This window comes from Paroedura picta, chromosome 8, assembly GCF_049243985.1.
Source record: "Paroedura picta isolate Pp20150507F chromosome 8, Ppicta_v3.0, whole genome shotgun sequence".
In the NCBI taxonomy this organism is placed as follows: domain Eukaryota; kingdom Metazoa; phylum Chordata; class Lepidosauria; order Squamata; family Gekkonidae; genus Paroedura; species Paroedura picta.
In genome coordinates, this window is record NC_135376.1 from 101,135,868 (window position 1) to 101,155,522 (window position 19,655).

General features: G+C 49.5%; 1 protein-coding gene across 4 annotated transcripts in view; it reads right to left on the reverse strand.

The window, feature by feature from the left end:
* The window catches only part of ERCC6 (ERCC excision repair 6, chromatin remodeling factor), a 64,460-nt gene extending 54,103 nt beyond the window's left edge, over positions 1-10,357 (reverse strand). For all 4 annotated transcript variants that reach the window (XR_013233796.1, XR_013233795.1, XM_077351011.1 and 1 more), the window contains exons 1-3: positions 10,263-10,357; positions 8,889-9,328; positions 6,384-6,504 (exon numbers count right to left, since the gene is read on the reverse strand). Coding sequence is in view for 2 of the 4 variants with exons in the window: in XM_077351011.1 (XP_077207126.1) it covers positions 6,384-6,504; positions 8,889-9,328; positions 10,263-10,268 (567 nt within the window). In the remaining 2 variants the exon portion in view is untranslated. The remainder of the gene's footprint in view (positions 1-6,383; positions 6,505-8,888; positions 9,329-10,262) is intronic.
* Positions 10,358-19,655: the final 9,298 nt, after the last annotated feature.

A 19,655-nucleotide genomic window follows, 5' to 3' on the forward strand; every position in this document is an offset into this window, starting at 1 on the left:
AAAGATTTTGCTTGCATTACTTTCTATGCAATGACATGACTCATCATCCTACAGGTAGCTAGTGTGAGAATGATCACATTCAGAATATGTAATTTGCTCTTTGCCAGTGCTCTGAGGTTAACCTAGAGCAGCATTCCCAGGCAGGCAAAAGGCTGTTGATAGCTAGTTTCCAGTCTGAGTGGAATTGATGCATTAACAAAAAATAGCCAACAAAGCAATAGGTTTGTCTTCAATATAGGCAAAAGGTCATAATCAGTGAACTCCCTGGGAAAATAGACTATTTTCTCATCAACTAGAAGGGGAAAGTGATGAAAGGCACAAGGAATTCTATAAAAGGCTGAAGTTTGGGGAAGGTGGATTAAAGAACATGACCTCAAAAGTAAAATGCTGAACTCCCATTTATTTATTCACTGCATTTACATGCTTTGCCTTTTTCCTGAGAATCCCTATTAAATAATATCATTCATGTGTCAAAAAAGCCAGTTCTGTATCAAGGATTTTTGCTTACCAAGCATCATGTAAGTATTAAGCACCTGGCTGTCAGAATACCATGTTAAGAATCACTCCAGAGGGGAGGACAATAATTGGGGCGAGTCCTCCTAACACCTTGCATGCCCTAGCCAAGGGAGATCTTTGTACTCAATTTTAGAGCTGCAGTGTCTCAAACAGTCTAGATGGAATACCAAGGAAGCTGCAGGATCTAACAGGGCTTCAACGATACACACCCTAGAGCAGGGGTAACCAAACTGTGGCCCTCCAGATGTCCCTGGACTACAATTCCCATGAGCCCCTGCCAGCGTTCACTGGCAGGGGCTCATTGGGAATTGTAGTCCATGGACATCTGAAGGGCCGCAGTTTGACTACCCCTGCCCTAGAGCATTCAGTATTACAAGAAGATGGAAACTGAAATAAGGTTACATTTCCAGACTGTTCTGCCTGCCCCTTACTTCATTATTAGAGTTCTCTATGAAAGTAAATGTTCCTTTTTATAGGTTTATGTATGCCAGGTAGGTTCATCCTATTTTGCCAGTTTGTTACCAGTTGGGAATGGTCCACACCCACTTTTGTTTAGCTCATTTGACTTTGACTGGATCCCATTTTCATATTGGGTCTGTAACATACTTTGTCTTGAGAAACTGGGTCTTCTGATCTTCTTTCTTTATAATTCTCTCCCCCCACATGCACGGTTTGGTTGCAGCACTGGGGAAAAGTTTCTCTGCCCACTTCACACATCTGATAAAGTGGGCTCTGACTCATGGAAACCTGTCTCAGTAAGCTTTTTTAAGCTCTTTAAGGGGCCACAAGACCAGTGATAAGAATTTTCAAGACACATACAAATCAAGGCTTTCCAGAAAAAAATCCCAATACCTTTCAGATCATTCAATTGGATTCCATTTCATCCCATCCCATTCCATTTGATTCAGTATATTTATATTTTGAATTACATTGGATAAATAGCATTTTAAAAGTTCCTCAAAAAAAAACTGAAGTGTGGTTTAAATGTTATGTTCAGAAAACGTGGGCAATAAAGACAACATAGCCTGTACTTCCCCTTACACTGTAGGATGGAAAAGATACAGTTCTGAAAATGGTTTTTAGCTTACCCAAAAAACTGTCCAGCTTTTTCTACAGAAGAGTCCACTCTTGTGCTTCAGCTGCAGTGAGCAGCATCACCTGTGTGTCCTGTTAGTCCCCATCCCACTGGGAATGACAAAGCCCTTCTCCCATGCGTGAAAACGGACCCCAAAAGGGAGATTAGCTTCTGTTTGTACGAGACCAGCACTGCCGACCAGGTGAATTCAAAATTATCGTTTAATGGGGCTGCCAAGGGTGCTTGTGGTCTTATTCCCCCTGCCATCTGCAAATCAAGAAGGCCTACAGGCGCTGCTATGCAATTCCCAGGGAATGACCAGTTCAAAGCCGCCATACTGGTAGTGATCCTCATTGTTCCTTTTCTGAAACAATGAATATTTAGAAAAGAAACATTTGCATTTCATGATTGTGCTAGAATACAGAAGTGATCTCTCAGATATACTGAGGGGCTTTCCACACTCATCCAAAATTGCACAATGGTTACTAATTGAAAACGCTACAGTTTTGCCGTTATGCACAACGTCGTTGACAATCTGCAACACTCCTGAAACCGATCTGCAAAAAGCGCTTTGTTGTAGCGCTTTCAGGGAAATTCCAAAAAGTGGATTCACCCTCTGGAAAGCGCTACACTCCTGCAACCAATCTGCAACACTAGCGGCAAAGTTCTGTGCGTTACCATTGTTGTGGTTTCTACAAAGTCCCTCCCCCTGGCTCTCTCCTCTGATCTTCCGGCGAAGCGATCGCCATTTTTTTTTCTCCGAGTGAGCGGAGATCAACGCACCAGCGAGCCTCCGTTTAGCCAGTGAGGCTTCCCCGTCTGCAGTCCCTCTGTTTACAGTCACTAAGCACAAGCAACACAGAAGCCCGTTTGCTGATTTATTTTCCTTTTATTTTTCACACTGTTTTCGGCCGAAAATCGCGCCCGTGGGGGGGGGGGGGGTTCACTCGGGGGGAGTGTGGCAACGATGAAACGGCAGCTCAAACACCACCTGCTAGCTGGATGGGTCTCTCCGTTGCAACGAATCAACACATATTCGTTGCAACGGGTGTGTGTGTGTTTTTTTTAAAAAAACCTTTCTTAAAGGGAAAGGGGCTGTTTGGGAGCATGATAACGGCCGCCCATTGGCTGCTTGACGGCCAGGGGCGGGACGAGCTTGGCAATAGCGCTTCCTGGCTAGCGATTTTTGCCGAGACCGGAAGCCTGTGGGAAACGATAGAAACGCAACTGGATTCCACTACAAAGGCAGGTATGCATAACGACGAATTCCACTATTTTAAATGGCGATTTTTCGTTCAGCAAACAATTTGCTACATGGATCCCGGTGCGGAAAGCCCCTGAGTTCCAGCAAGGCCCAAAGGGAGCTGACCGCCATCAATGCCGTAAATCCCAGTTCTTTTCCCCACGCCAATCACAAACTATGTGCAAAGTCAGCTTCTCTTCCACATTTCTCTTGGTCTTGAATTAATCTCGGTCATCTCAACCACACCCAGATCCCAACCTCTGCTAAACGCTCCACAGAGGCCACATGCAAAAGAGAAGGGCAGAAGCTTTTTTACTGCACTGAAGGTGACTTGGGGCAACCCCCCCTGTGGTCTCATGCAGAGAAACAACAAAGGGCCAAAACCTACAGTGCTCTTCTGAGAACGTTAAAAAGGATGCGTGATTGGAGACCTGATCAGCAGGAATGCGCAGAGCCACTTAAGAGGAGCCACCTGAAAACCTAACACACCACCACTGGATGTGTAATTAGCATCCTGTGATCAATAGGATCAAAGGCCACAGAAGCAGCTACAGCATCAATAGGCTGGAAGAGCCCTTTCAAACTCCATCACTGATTGAGGACACCAAGCAGAGTCACAACAATATTCCAGGGGAAAGAGGGGGGCTTGAGGGGGCCCAGTTGTCATTCGATGCATGGAGGACCAAAACTAGGAAGGTGTTTGGATATCCTTAACCAAAAATATATGCCAAAATATTTCAGCACCCCAAATATATTTGTGTTTTCTTTTCTTTTCTGGGGGGGGAGGGAATTCCAGAAAAAAAAATCTGAATCTATTCAGGAATTGCCAATAGATCTGAAAACAGAAGAGAGGCAGGAACGATTCTTCATCAGGCTTCTATTGCAGCCCCTTTAAAGACCAGGAACGACTGTGCTGGGGGAGCACACAGTTTAAATTGGGCTGCCCGAGAAGCTGTCCCAGCCAGGATCTGCATGCCTTGGGAAGCAATCTTCTTGCAGCACACCAAGTCTGGGTATGGCTCCTTCTGAAAACGTCGCTTACTGGGCTGTAGAAGCTGCCCCAGCCAGGATCCGCCTGCCCTAAGGAGCGGTCTTCCTACAGCATGCAGATCTGAGGCACACAGATCCTGGGTGTGGTTCCTTCTGCAGCACAGCTTAAACCAGGTTGCAAGAGAAGCCGCCCCAGCCAGGATCTGTGTGCCTTGAGGAATGATCTCCCTGCAGCATGCAGATCCTGGGTCTGGCTCCTCTGGCAAGACTTCACCGGCATTAGGATCCAGAATCTTTTGGAAATACTCTCTTTTTTTTTTAGGCCAATGGAACAGAAAAAGATCAAATTAAAAAAAATAGCACTCCTAGTCAGAATGTGTCTAACAAATTTCTCTAGAATAATGGGCTGTCATTAGAGTTACCAAAGAAACTACATTCATGGTTGGAACTGAGTAAGAGCCAGGGCTGTCTAAAACACTAATGTCCTGAATGGAGTATCACTGTCCAACCTAGCAAAGGACCCAAACATTTCTTACTGGCTTCTGCCATCCAGCAAGTATCACAAGCTGGAACTGTCATAACATAGCGATGGGGAGAACAATGATATATCTTCTGGACTGACAGAGAGCCCCAAGCTCCAGCTGTGATACTTGCAGGGTACCTCTGGCATTTTAGGAAGGGTAGCAGATGCCACCACAAAACTGCTGTATGAAAGACAATTTCAGTTTTGGTAGAAAGCCAAAAAAAACTTTGTGATTAGTGTAATGGGTCAGGCCCACTACTATTCATTCAACTGAAATAAACTGCAGTGATCAAAGGAGGTAAATACTGAGGGCCCATAAGACTGTGAATAACTGACTGCATCTGATGGGTTGCTGAGTGAGAGCATTCCAGATGCTGCAGGGACTAAGAAGCAGGACTGGCTTCCTGACTGAAATGTGCAGAATATAAATCCTCATTCGCCCTTTTTCCATCTCTTCTGCTGCTGACTTTTACACCTGGTCAAGCCAGATTGAGATTTGGAAGAGCTGCCATGAAAGATCCAGAAAAGATTCTTGACTGTAAGGATGTGCTGCTGGCGACCAAGATCAAATTAATTCATGCCATAGTATTCCCGGTCCTATGTACAAGTGTGAAGGTTGGACAACAAAGAAAGGTGATCCTTTTGAAATGCTGGAGGAGTTTTATGAATCCTGTGGACCAGTGGTCCCCAACCCCCGGTCCGGGGACCGGTGCCGGTCCGTGGATCAGTCGGTACCGGGCCGGTGCTCCTCCTTGTCCTCCCTGGCTGCTGCCTCAGGGGCTGCTCTGCCACTCTGCTGCTGGCTCACCTTTGGTGCTCTCCAGTGGCTGCCATGGCTGGGGCTCCCCCTTGGCGCGGCACTGCACAGCTACTGCTGGCAGCGCCCCCAGCGGGCAACGGGAAGTCAGGGGTGCCAGCGGGAAAGCAAGTGGAGCAGGGGCTCAGGCACCGGCAGCGACGTCCCTCAGCAAAAGACTACCCCCCCCCCGGGCCTCAGTAAAATTGTCAAGCAATGACCGGTCCCCGGTGATAAAAAGGTTGGGGACCACTGCTGTGGACCACCAAAAAGACAATCCAGTGGATTCCAAAACTCTCCTGAGAAGCTAAAATGGTCACATTATGGGAAAAGTCACTGGAAAAGAAATGCTAGGGGGAAAAAAAGCAGGAAAAGAGTAAGACCCAGCAGGAGACAGATTGATTCAATCAAGGAAGTCACAGCCTTCAATGAATGATAGGACGTTTTGGAGGTCACTAATCTGTAGGGTCACATAAGTCGGAAACGACTGCATGTAACATGGATGGGGTCCCAGCATAAAAGTATAACATAAAAAAGTAAAGGTAAAGGTATCCCCTGTGCAAGCACTGAGTCATGTCTCACCCTTGGGGTGACGCCCTCTAGTGTTTTCATGGCAGACTCAATACGGGGTAGTTTGCCAGTGCCTTCCCCAGTCATTACCGTTTACCCCCCAGCAAGCTGGGTACTCATTTTACCGACCTCGGAAGGATGGAAGGCTGAGTCAACCTTGAGCCAGCTGCTGGGATCGAACTCCCAGCCTCATGGGCAGAGGTTCAGGCTGCATGTCTGCTGCCTTACCACTCTGCGCCACAAGAGGCTCTTAGACATGAGTTTTCCCACAGCAAGGAATTTTGTTGTTGTTGCTGTTCTATTTCCCAAAGGCCCTATTGTTGAACACAGTTTTGGACAATTTCAAGTTCTTAGGCTGGAAGGTCTAGTCCCCCAAACTAAGGCTCTTAAAAGTATATTAAAAATGAACTTCACCAAGGGTTAAGAAAGAGGCTAAGATAGTCAAGAAGGATGGCACACACTGCAGAATCACATCATGCCCTTGGATATGACGAGGTTGAATGTGATATACTTTCAGGAATGGCCAAACTGTGGCTTCCAAATTGTTCACTGATGCATGGTGCTGGCAGGGGTTCATAGTAACTGCAGTCCATGGTCATGTGGAGAGCCAGTTTGGCCACCCTGTACTATATGCATGCACACATAGAGAAAGTCAGTAACATTCGGTTACCTTGTTGTATTTCTGCCGCTTCACAGAATCTAGTTTTCTGTTAATATCTTTGCTGGTAGCAGCATGAGGAGTAAGCTGTTCAATAATTGTACCGATTTGTTTCAAGGATGCTGTACATGACCTGAAACACAAACTCAGTCATCAGACACGCAAACATTGTGGAGAAGGTTTAAGAGTTTGAACTCAAACACCATAAAATGTTCTGAAATTAAAAACATAGTAACTCAGTTTCTAACTGAGAAACCGGTTTCCAAGTCCTTGAAAAACCAAGCCCATGAAACTAGCTAATTTCAAAGGTATGACAATCAAATAGAACTAAAGGAAGGTAAAGGTAAAGGTATCCCCTGTGCAAGGACCGAGTCATGTCTGACCCTTGGGGTGACGCCCTCCAGCGTTTTCATGGCAGACTCAATACGGGGTGGTTTGCCAGTGCCTTCCCCAGTCATTACCGTTTTCCCCCAGCAAGTATTTTACCGACCTCAGAAGGATGGAAGGCAACCTTGAGCTGGCTGCTGGGATCAAACTCCCAACCTCATGGGCAGACAGCTTCAGACAGCATTTCTGCCTCTTACCACTCTGCGCCACAAGAGGCTCTTATAGAACTAAAGGTAAAGGTATCCCCTGTGCAAGCACCGAGTCATGTCTGACCCTTGGGGTGACGCCCTCTAGCGTTTTCATGGCAGACTCAATACGGGGTGGTTTGCCAGTGCCTTCCCCAGTCATTACCATTTACCCCCCAGCAAGCTGGGTACTCATTTTACCTACCTCGGAAGGATGGAAGGCTGAGTCAACCTTGAGCCGGCTGCTGGGATCGAACTCCCAACCTCATGGGCAGACAGCTTCAGACAGCATATCGCTGCCTTACCACTCTGCGCCACAAGAGGCTCTCTTATAGAACTAGAACTCCTTTATTACAGAAAAAAGAAAAACTACCAGAACTCTCATTCAACTCTAAATTAATTCTACATTGATATGTTAAGTCAAAACTCTAACTTATTTAGGACAACTTGTGTAGTAAGTTATAGCAGGCAATAATATATGATTTTCTCAGGGTTGATACCACTACTCAAATATAGTCCTCTAGCCCAGTGAGACCAGAGAAAGGTAAGGAGAAGTCAAGAACATAATGGCTTAAAATCAGTGGTCCCCAACCTTTTTATCACTGGGCACCGGTCAATGCTTGACAATTTTACTGAGGCCTGGGGGAGGGGTAGTCTTTTGGTGAGGGACGTCGCTGCCGCCTGAGCCCCTGCTCTGCTCGCTTTCCCACCGGCGCCCCTGACTTCCCACTGCCCAATGGGGGGCACTGCCAGCAGCAGCTGCACCATGCCACTCCAAGGGGGAGCCCCAGCCATGGTGGCTGCTGGAGAATCATAGAATCATAGAGTTGGAAGGGGCCATACAGGACATCTAATCCAACCCCCTGCTCAATGCTCAATGCCCAAAGCATCCTAAAGCACCAAAGGTGAGCTGGCGGCAGAGTGGCAGGGCAGCCCCCGAGGCAGCAGCTGAGGAGGAGGAGAAGCCGAAGCCCGGTACTGACTGATCCACGGACCGGTTCCAGTCCCCAGACCAGGGGTTGGGGACTGATGGCTTAAATGAGACAGCGATCCAACAGCCGATGCAAAATTTAAGGGAATAAAACAGGTGGGGGAAATACCAGGGCATTATACGAACATCTGAGCATGTGTCATTATCATAAAACAGGGAGAATGACTTATATTGAAGGAAAATGTCAACCCCCCCCTTTTTTTTTACTGTAAAAACTCTGGAGAAACCAGGCACACAGATAACCATGACAAACTTCATGTGCGCAGGTCCACAGCCTGCATCTTCACAACTGATTGCCCGAACTGTCTACTGGTGGATCATACTAGATAGTATGAAAAACACAATGTTCAAAATGAACCTTTTATCAGAAGAGTTTAGAATAAATAGAATATTTATCTGCATACTCTAACCTATAATTATCCTGGATTGGAACCACTGGCTTCACCAAGTTCTCCAGCATGAGATTTGTGGATTTCACCCTATCGTTACCACATGAGATACCAGTTGGTGAGAATGATTTGGCTCTGAGCACCTACAGAAATAAACTGACACCTACTTGCTTTGAAATCAGTTCTCGAATATGTCGCCAGGAGTAGATGAAGAGGATGTCATAAAGTTGCAACCAATTCATGGCAACCCCAACCATGGGATGTTCAGGGAAAGAGATTACCGGAGGAGGCTTGCCATCACCTGCCAGTCTGTCTGAGAAGCAACCCTGATCTTTCTTGCTGGTTTCCCACCCAAGTACTGACAATGGTCAACCCTCAGGAGCTTGAGTCAATCTAGGCTGTGGGCTGAAATATACAGATAACATTTCTCCACACCAAAAACTTGTTGCCATCTAAGTGCAAATGCTCTCCCTGTAACCACCAATCTGCCATATATCGTTTCTAACTGCCATGATATTTTTGAATTCAACCTATAAATAAAACAGTTACAGCTCATCCAGCTTACCTGAGATCATCCAGGACTGATTCATAATCCTTTTCAGCTTCAGCAATACGGACTGCCTTGTTTGCTTCATTTATTGCCTCATCCACCTGCTTGAGGACACCTTGCTCCAATACTTCCTGGTCATACACATCAACTCCAAGGCCTCTGAGCTCCTCTGCCTGAGCGCAGTGCCCCACAGGCTGGATCTGTTGCCGGTCAATATGCAGCAGCGCCGGCGCTCTCCTTGATGCTTTGGAAGAAACTCCTGTGGACGATGTAGACGGCTCGTTCGCGGGATCAAAGTCCTCCCACCAAAGGTCCCCGGCAGGAGGCTCACTGGGAGGGGAGTCGCTTCCTTGTCTGGACATTGTTGCCTCCTCTGGACAACTGTCATTTCCAACTGCCGTGGAACCTTGCCTCTGAAGGCTGCTTTCCGGCAGGGGCTTCTCAGAGGACACGGTCTGCTCAAACACAAGGAAAGGTTGTTAGGCGCACTTAGTAACTGCAACATAAAAGAGCTAGTCTAGTATCTTGTCTCACATAGCAGCCAGCCAGTAACCTTGAAAAGCCAAAAAAAAACAGGACTGAGACTAAGGCCTTTCCCTGATGACGCCTCCTAGCACTGGAATTCAGAGGTCTGCTGCCCCTGTACATGGCCCATGGCCACTGGTGGGCTCCTTTACAGCAAGAGTGATTAAAATGTGGAATTTACATCCAGAGGATGTAGTGATAGCCACGGGCACAGACACCTCTGACAGGGGATTAGGCAGGTCCATGGAAGAGATTAACCATGGTGACTAGAGAACCTCCATGATCAGAGGCGAAACCCCCCTTTGAATACTAAGTAAATTGGCTTCAAGAAAGGTTGTTCAACTTTAGATCATTGTGCTGTACTATCCTTTCTATGCGATAAATACATAAGACTCCATTGAGCCTCCTTCGGGTAGAGAAAAGTGGCCTATAAACACCAACTCTTCTTCTTCTTCTTCTCCTTCAGGAATCTCAGGGCTCTCTCGGGCCCTCCTCCCTCGCGGGGGGCCTGTGGTGGGGAGAGGAAGGGAAGCGGCTTGGGGGCTCCTTCGGGGAGAGGGGCTTCTGTCGGAGGGCTCGGCGTGCCCCTGCTGCTGGGCCTCTGCCTGGGCCTGCGGGGCGCTCTTGGGCCCTCCTGCCCTCCCCCGCCCGACCGCCGGCCCAGCGGAGGGAGCCCCGCGCACGGCTGCAGGGAGCGCCGAGGGGCCCCCGGCAGGACCGCTGCGCAGCGAGGGAAGCCGAAGCCGGTCTTTGGGGCGGCGGGAGGGAGGGAGCCCCAGCGCCAGGAGGGGCCCAGCCGCCTCCCCCCCCCTCCCTCGGGGATCCCCGCCCTGCCGCCAGCCTCCGCCCGCCGCGGGGACTCACCGCCATTCCCACGGACGGACGGAGCGGCCCTCGCAAGATGGACGCGCCGCTGCCTCCGGCCGGGGAGGACTGCGCTTGCGCCGCCGCTCGCTGTCCTCGATGGCCACGAGCCTCGGCCAGAGCGGCCCTCTGCAAGGGACGCGGGGCCGCCGCCGCCTTTGGCGCCCTCTGTGGGCGGGGGACTGTCGGCCGGATGGCTCCGCCCGCGTCGCCTCGGATCCTTCCCCGCCGAACCTGGAGGGGGCGCCCGCCACGAGAGTCGTCTCCCGCGTCCTCCCAGGCAGGGGCAGTCAACCCGTGGTGCTCCAGAAGTCCATGGACTACAATTCCCATGAGCCCCTGCCAGCATTTGTTGGCAGGGGCTCATGGGAGTTGTAGTCCACGAACCTCTGGAGGACCACAGGTTGACTACCCCTGCTCCCAGGAACAAGCAGCGCCCCCTCGCGAGGTCCTGCTCCTTCATGTGTGTCTTCCCCCCCTTTTTACCCTCACAACAACTCTGTGAGGTAGGCCGTGCTGAGGGAGAGGGACAGGCCCAAGGTCAGCATCGGAGCTGCCATGGCACAACTGGGAATTCAAATGAGGGTCTGGCACTCTGCACCACTGCGCCACAGCCACGGAAGTGGTCTGGGAGGAGAAAAAGTAAAAGTCGGATCCTCATGGTTCCTCCGCTTTTTAAAACTGAGCTCTAACAAACCCTGTATCAAATTGCATGTGGAAGACAGGACTAGATACTGGACTACAAAATTAAAATGGGTCAAAATGTTTGGATCCTACAGTAGCCCAAAAACGTGGATCTGAGGGTCAGATCCACATTAATTCATATGACTTTACACTGAAACGAAATAAAACCCCTTTCACACTGTGAAGCATGCCTGCAGCACCACAGAAATCATCCATCCACGGCATCATGGGGCCACAAGGGTGCAAAACCGTGGCTGACATACGTGGGTCCTCATGGATCATAATTATTTTTGCACTACAGCGTCCCAAACTGAACATAAGATCACCTAGTATATCAGTAGTCACAGTATGCACCACAAAAATCATGGATCCACGCCTCAGTGACCTTGCGTGGAGCAAAACCCTGTTTCCAAAGCACGGATGCTCAGGTCCACGGATGCTTCGGGTCACTCAAACTCATCATCAAATCACATATCATGTTCATGGCCAGAGTTCCCATCACAAAAATCATGAGCACCTTTGTGGTGACACCACGGAGCAAAAACATGATTCTGAAGCAGGAACCTCATGATTTTTACCTTGGGTCATGCCAAACTCATGGTCAAATCACGTATCATATTGACAGTCACAGCAAACACCACAAGGATCTGTGCTGTAGATATTGATAGAAGAGATGATCCTAAGGTGAATTGGGGGGAATTGGATGCAAGAACCCTCAACATCCGTGAGAATCTGTACTTTGGAACCATGTTTGGGTCCGTAGCATGGGCATGAAGGTGTGGATGTGTGATTTTTTTATTGCATATGTTGTGGCTATTGATAGATGATCTTCTGGTGACTTTGGGGTGACCAGAAGCAAAAACATGGAGGATCCGTTAGGATCTGTGCTTCAGAACCGTCTTTTGCTCCATGGTGTGGCTGTGAAGGTGTGGCTCAGTGTGGGTTAGTGTGGCGTATGGTGTTGTTATCAATATGGTAGGTGATCTTATGGTGGGTTTTGGGGGGACTAGATGCTGAAACTCTGGGGAGCCATGAGGACCTGACCTGGTGTTGCCAGGAATGTTATTTTTGTGGTGTATGCTATAGCTATTGGTAGAAGAGATGATCTTGTGACTTTGAGGTGTCCAAATGCAAAAATGCTGAGGATAAATGCTTCGGAACTGTGTTTTTGCTCCACCTTGAAGGTGGTTTTATTTGTTTCAATGTACAATCATACAAATTCATAAGGATCTGTTTGAAATCATCTAGATCTGACATTTACCCACACCATTTTTATACCCCCCTGTTCAAAGTGGTGTCCCATTGGCTCCCCTTCCTTTCCCCACAACAGGCATCCTGTGAGGCAGGTGGGACTGAGAAAGTACGGAGGGAAGTAGGACTGGCCCAAGGGTTCATGTGGAGGAGGTGCAGGCAATCAGGTCCAGTTCTCCAGATTCGAATCCGCTGCTCCTAACGAAGATGGGTTGCCTGTGTGAGTCTTGCCTCATGGGAGGTAAGGAAGGGAGGGGGTCTATGCGAGAGGCAGCGCTGGAAGCTCTCATGGACACCCACCTCCAGGGTGAGGCAGGGTGGGGGGGGGTCCCTCTGGTCCCTGTAGTGGGTGGTGCACCAAGTGAGCAGAGCCTAGCCTGTAAAACACAGTGGGAACTCTGTTCCTGGGGACAGAATAGATGGATGCCTTCGGGGGCTCATTTCAGTGCTAAGGGGCAGGGGGAGATACAGAATTCCTCTAGAGCTGGAAGGGGCCATATTCTAGTCCATCTCTAGTCCATCTCAATGGTGATCGTGGGCAAAGAAGGAGGAGTAGAGGCTCTTGGAGTAGAGCAAAGAAGGAGGAGTAGAGGCTCTTCTGTGCTGCCCCCTGACCTCTGGAATGTGGGGGAACATTGGCTTGGTGCTGCTGCCATTAAATGCCAGGTCTGTCCAAAACAAGCCTTTCCTCACCTATGACTCAGTTGTGGGGTATAACAGAGACCTGAATGGGTCAACTGCAGGCCTGGCACTGACTCAACCCAGTATCTGGTGCAGCACCCAGGTAGGGATGGGCGAGTTGCCATCACCCAGCCCTTTTCACTCTGTGGCTGGGTTGAGGGGCTGTTCCTGGTGTCGGGCCAGAGCGGCAGAATGGGGTTGCTGTGGATGTACCCGTTCACCCTGCTTTTTCTGAGATGGTGGAGGCTGTCTCTGATGTGGTGTTGGGGCACTTAAATTGCCATGCCGCCTTACTGACTGTACCCCCTGAAGGGCATTGCACTCAGCCATTCTGAACAGGCTGGCGATCCCTGGCTCCGGAGATGTACATTTGGTCTCAGCCCTTTTGGTCCTGGCCCCCACCTGGTGGAATGAGCTCCTGGAAGATCTGCAGGCCTTTCGCCAGGCACTTGGTTGGGGTTCAGTAACCAGCAACACCACTGAACTGGCTGGGAGACCTTGGGCTCGCCACAACACTGATAAAGCCGTTCTGACCGAGCGGGCTCTTTCAGCCTCCCCTCCCTCACAGGGTGTCTGTTTTGGGGAGAGGAAAGGGAAGGCGATTGGAAGCTGCTTTCAGACTCCTTTGAGTAGTGGGAAAATGGCATGTAAGAACCAACTCTTCTTCTAGCCTGAGGAGGGTCTCCTGTTGTTCCTGGCTATGACTCAACCAAAGACCTGGCAGAAGAGATCTGTTTTACAGGCCCTGCGGAACTCTGATAGCTCCATCAGGGCCTTCAGGTCTCCTGGGAACTTGTTCCACCAGCTCGGGGCCAGGATCGAAAAGCCCCTGTCTTGTGTCAAGGCCCGGCATACCTCCTTGGGGCCAGGGACCTCCAAGAGCATCCAGAGAGCGAAGGGCCCTCCATAAGGAGACAAGATAGGCAGGGTCCAAGCCATGGATGGCCTTAAAGGTCAACACCAAACCCCTGATCCCGATCTGGGCCAGGACTGGCAACCAATGCAGCTGCCTCAGCTCCGGCTGGATGTGGGCCCTGCAAGGTGTCCCAGCGAGGATCCCAGCAGATGCATTATGCACCAGCTGGAGTTTCCGGGTCAAGGACAAGGGCAGGACCACGCACAGCGAGTCAGCAGAAGTCCAGTCTAGGGATGACCGTTGCATGGATCACTGTGGCCAGACAGTCCGGGGGAAGAGAGTAGTCTCGCCTGCCGATGGTGGCAAAATGCCCTGTGGCCGACCCTTGTGACCTGGGCCTCCACGGAAAGGGAGAAGCATCCAGAAGCACCCCCAGATTCCTGGCTGAAGACAAGATGTTAAGTAGCACCAAGGCCAGGGTGGACTCTGGCAGGGACTCATGGGAATTGTAGTCCATGGACATCTGGAGGGCCATAGTTTGACTACTCCTGCACTAAGGTGACCAACACCGTCTCCCCCCCCCCCCCACCGTGGACTGGACAGAAGCCTGACTGGTATGGGCCAAGCACTGAAGCTTCCTCCAAATCAGGGTTTAATTCTTAATTTTAAATGCATTCAGCACTTTACCTCGTATTTTGATATCTCAGCATTTATCGTAATGGTTGAAATGGCTGCAAATGAAGTGTTGTTGTCTTTGTATCTTTATCCAGGGTTGCCAATTCCTGGTTGGGAAATTTCTGGAGATTTGGAGGGGAGCTTTGGGTTTGGGGAGGGAAGCAACGTCAGCAGGGTGTCACGCCACCGTCCACCTTCCAAAGTAGCCACCCCCACCCACCCACCCTCCCGGAAGCGCTGATCTCTGTCACCTGGAGAGCAGTTGTAATTCCAGGAGATCTTTCCTGCCTGAAAGATGCACCTCTATGGCTTAATCCTTCTTTTCCTCCACACATGGCTCTTCCTTCCATTTTACCTTCGTAATAGCCCCCATAACTTGTTAGGGCAGGCTGCAATGCAGCCAGAGGCCGAGGTGACCCCCATCTCTTTGTCTGGTTTTCTGACCCCTCAGCCACACTGAAAAAAGATGTTTTGAATCTATCCTAATAACTTTGTTATGTGCGAAGTCGTGTCCGACCCATCGCGACCCCATGGACAATGATCCTCCAGGCCTTCCTGTCCTCTACCATTCTCCGGAGTCCATTTAAGTTTGCACCTACTGCTTCAGTGACTCCATCCAGCCACCTCATTCTCTGTCGTCCCCTTCTTCTTTTGCCCTCGATCGCTCCCAGCATTAGGCTCTTCTCCAGGGAGTCCTTCCTTCTCATGAGGTGGCCAAAGTATTTGAGTTTCATCTTCAGGATCTGGCCTTCTAAGGAGCAGGCAGGGCTGATCTCCTCTTGGACTGACCGGTTTGTTCGCCTTGCAGTCCAAGGGACTCGCAAGGGTCTTCTCCAGCACCAGAGTTCAATCCTAATAACTACGAAAGTCCAAATACCAATACAAATGTGGTTTTCATTTATTTTATACTCTAGAACTCACTATCTTTCTCCAGATGTGGAAGAACCACCAAGGAATATACACTCCCCCCTGACCACTGTTGGAAGGGGCCATCCAGGTCATCTAGTCCCATCCCCTGCTCAAGGCAGGATCAAAGCTGTTCTGGATCATTACCATTCACAACCCAGCCGACTGTTGCTCTGTCCTCGAGTGTAGGACACTCCCAGCCTTCTGTCGTTTCTTGCGTAGAAGACATTTTGTTGGCATAGGAAGTCTCTGGTTAGTTTGGTTAGGTTTTGGAAGCATTTGTTGGCAGCTTTAGTGGAAAGAATTTCAGTGTGTATTTCATTCCTCCTGTCCAGCAAACATCCATAATATATTGTGCTTGGGAATGAACAACTAGATTTGGGGCCAGCCACAGCTTCCAGACCAATGAGATATTGTGGGGGGTGGGAAGCTTCTCAAAGATGGCATAAGCTTCTCAAAGATCCAAAGCTCCCTTCCTGGTTTGCAGATGACACCAAATTGGGAGGACTGGCAAATACTTTGGAAGATAGAGACAGAGTTCAACGAGATCTGAACACAATGGGAAAATGGGCAAATGAGAACAAGATGCAATTTAATAAAGATAAGTGTAAAGTTCTGCATCTGGGTCAGAAAAATGAAAAGCATGCCTACTGGATGGGGGATACGCTTCTAGGTAACACTGTGTGTGAACGAGACCTTGGGGTACTTGTGGATTGTAAACTAAACATGAGCAGGCAGTGTGATGCAGTGGTAAAAAAGGCAAATGCCATTTTGGGCTGTATCAACAGGGGCATCACATCAAAATCACAAGATGTCATAGTCCCATTGTATGTGGCACTGGTCAGACCACACCTGGAGTACTGTGTGCAGTTCTGGAGGCCTCACTTCAAGAAGGACGTAGATAAAATTGAAAGGGTACAGAGGAGAGCGACGAAGATGATCTGGGGCCAAGGGACCAAGCCCTATGAAGATAGGTTGAGGGACTTGGGAATGTTCAGCCTGGAGAAAAGGAGGTTGAGAGGGGACATGATAGCCCTCTTTAAGTATTTGAAAGGTTGTCACTTGGAGGAGGGCAGGATGCTGTTCCCATTGGCTGCAGAGGAGAGGACACGCAGTAATGGGTTTAAACTTCAAGTACAACGATATAGGCTAGATATCAGGAAAAAATTTTTGACAGTCAGAGTAGTTCAGCAGTGGAATAGGCTGCCTAAGGAGGTGGTGAGCTCCCCCTCACTGGCAGTCTTCAAGCAAAGGTTGGATACACACTTTTCTTGGATGCTCTTTAGGATGCTTAGGGCTGATCCTGCGTTGAGCAGGGGGTTGGACTAGATGGCCTGTATGGCCCCTTCCAACTCTATGATTCTATGATTCTAATTAGGGGAATGCCAATCTGGGGGGACCTCTCCCCAACTCCATGCCCAGGGGGTGCCCCGTCGCTTCAGTAGAGCTGTTTTTCTCTGCTCCAGCAGGAGAGTCGACTGGATTCCCCTCTGCTCTGCCCCTAACTGCCACGCTCCACGCAGCCTCCGTGGAGGGTTCTTTCCCTCTGGTGATTCTGCTGGAGAACTGGGCTGGAACAGGAACAGCAGCCTTCAGCATTGTTGAAGTGGGCCCTCAAGAGAAATTTCATTGGGTGGAGGACTTTGGGCCAAAGAGCCATGCCTCAGCCGAAAGGGAGTAAGCGTCACGTGCAGGTTGCAGCGGACTACCCAGACGTCTGGCTGCAGGGCTCTATAGTCCAAGCACCTTCCCACATTGTCATCTAAGGTTTCTTGGGACAGTGACCCTTAATTAACACCAGATGGCTGGATCGGATGCACTGACCTACATTTCATCCCAAATATTGAATTACGCATTCCATGCCAGATTAATTAGGAGGCTTTACAACTGTTGTATGCTTCATCGTGCCAGATGCTTCCGAATGAGGCAACCTGGACCGTTTTGCTGTAAACGACTCCTGGCTTGGATTGGGCACTGGAACAAGGAGTCTTCGGGGGCTTCACGACTCACTGCGCCACTCCAGTTGCTCTTTGGTCATGTGGTTTCACTTGGTTTGGATTGCGGATCACGGACAGTTTCTTATTGCACAGAACGGGCACCAGAAGATGAATTTTGCGGCTGTTTCGTGGCTCCAGGTATCATTCCCACCTGGCCCTGTTGTGGCATGAGTCCGGCTTGTTTAGCCACAGCCTGGCTGCCTGATATTTCTGCTGCTGTTAAGAAAGATTTTATAGGCAAAGTACTTAATAGGCCCACAAGACTCACAGAGAGGGGAATTCAATTTCCCCCAATTCCTTGCCAGGCTCAGAGCGGCTCTCGAGCTCCTCTGATGACAGCCAGAGGTAGATGAGGTCTCTGTGCTGGTGCAGAGGTCGCTATTTCACTTTGGGGAGAATTAAGCCCTTCTGTGGACTTTATTTTTTGGTAAATGGGAGGGTTGCAGAAGAATCTGTTTAGAGTTAGTGTGACCCTGATCTGCCGATTTTGGCATTCACAGGTAGGGGCCACACTTGAGAAACAAACATATAGATCAGCGGTCCCCAACCTTTTTATCACCGGGGACCGGTCAACGCTTGACAATTTTACTGAGGCCCAGGGGTGGGGGGAGTCTTTTGCTGAGGGATGTTGCCGTGCCTGAGCCCCTGCTCCGCTTGCTTTCCCGCCGGCACCACTGACTTCCCGCTGCCCACTGGGGGGTGCTGCCAGCAGCAGCTGTGCAGTGCCACGCTGAGCAGGAGCCTCAGCCATGGCAGCCGGGGAGGAGGACGAGGAGGATCACGTCCCGGTACCCACTGATCCACAGACCAGTAGTGGTCTCCGGACCGGGGGTTGGGGACCACTGATATAGATGACGTACCGGATTCATTTCTGACACACTGTTTGCACTTCTCTCTTGCACTTCTCTCACTGAGAGGTACTGCTTGAGACTCCCACTCCTGCATGTGCCAGGGGCCACAAAGCTTCAACTACTTAAAAGCAGCTGAGGGCATCCAATACTACTCTTTCTGCCAAGCTGCCAGACATCGTGGCTTATTATAACTTGATGACATTGGGAGAAATAAAGACAAACTCATTAGAGGCTAAAATAATACAAACAGCAACCGCCATTTTATGGGATGAGGCCACTGTAGATGCCATCTTGAGGGAAATCATGTTCAGTTTTGGGCACCCCAGTTGAAGAGGGATGTAGACAAACTGAAACGTGTCCAGAGGAGGGCAACAAAGATGGTGAGGGGTTTGTATACCAAGACATATGATGAAAGGCTGGGGGGGGGGGGCTTGGTCTGTTTAGTCTAGAGAAGAGACGACTGAGAGGGGATCTGATAACCATCTTCAAGTACTTAAAAGGGTGCCATATGGAGGATGGAGCAGAATTGGTCTCTCTTGCCCCAGAAGGACAGACCAGAACGAATGGGATGAAATTAATTCAAAAGAAATTCCATCTAAACATCCAGAAGAAGTTCCTGACAGTTAGGGCCATTCGGCACCGGGATCCATGTAGCAAATTGTTTGCTGAATGAAAAATCGCCATTTAAAATAGTGGAATTCGTCGTTATGCATACCTGGCTTTGTAGTGGAATCCAGTTGCGTTTCTATCATTTCCCACAGGTTTCCAGTCTCGGCAAAAATCGCTAGCCAGGAAGCGCTATTGCCAAGCACGTCCCGCCCCTGGCCGTCAAGCAGCCAATGGGCGGCCGTTATCATGCTCCCAAACAGCCCCTTTCCCTTTAAGAAAGGTTTTAAAAAAACACACACACACGTTGCAACGAATATGCATTGATTCGTTGCAACGGAGAGGCCCATCCAGCTAGCAGGTGGTGTTTGAGCTGCCGTTTCATCGTTGCCACGCTCCCCCCGAGTGAAAAAAAAAATCCCCCCCCTACGGGCGCGATTTTCAGCCAAAAACAGTGTGAAAAATAAAGGGAAAATAAATCAGCAAACGGGCTTCTGTGTTGCTTGTGCTTAGTGACTGTAAACAGAGGGACTGCAGACGGGGAAGCCTCACTGGCTAAACGGAGGCTCGCTGGTGCGTTGATCTCCGCTCGCTCGGAGAAAAAAAAATGGCGATCGCTTCGCCGGAAGATCAGAGGAGAGAGCCAGGGGGAGGGACTTTGTAGAAACCACAACAATGGTAATGCACAGAACTTTCCCGCTAGTGTTGCAGATTGGTTACAGGAGTGTAGCGCTTTCCGGAGGGTGAATCCACTTTTTGGGATTTCCCTGAAAGCGCTACAACGAAGCGCTTTTTGCGGATCGGTTTCAGGAGTGTTGCAGATTGTCAACGACATTGTGCATAACGGCAAAACTGTAGCGATTTCAATTAGTAACCATTGTGCTAT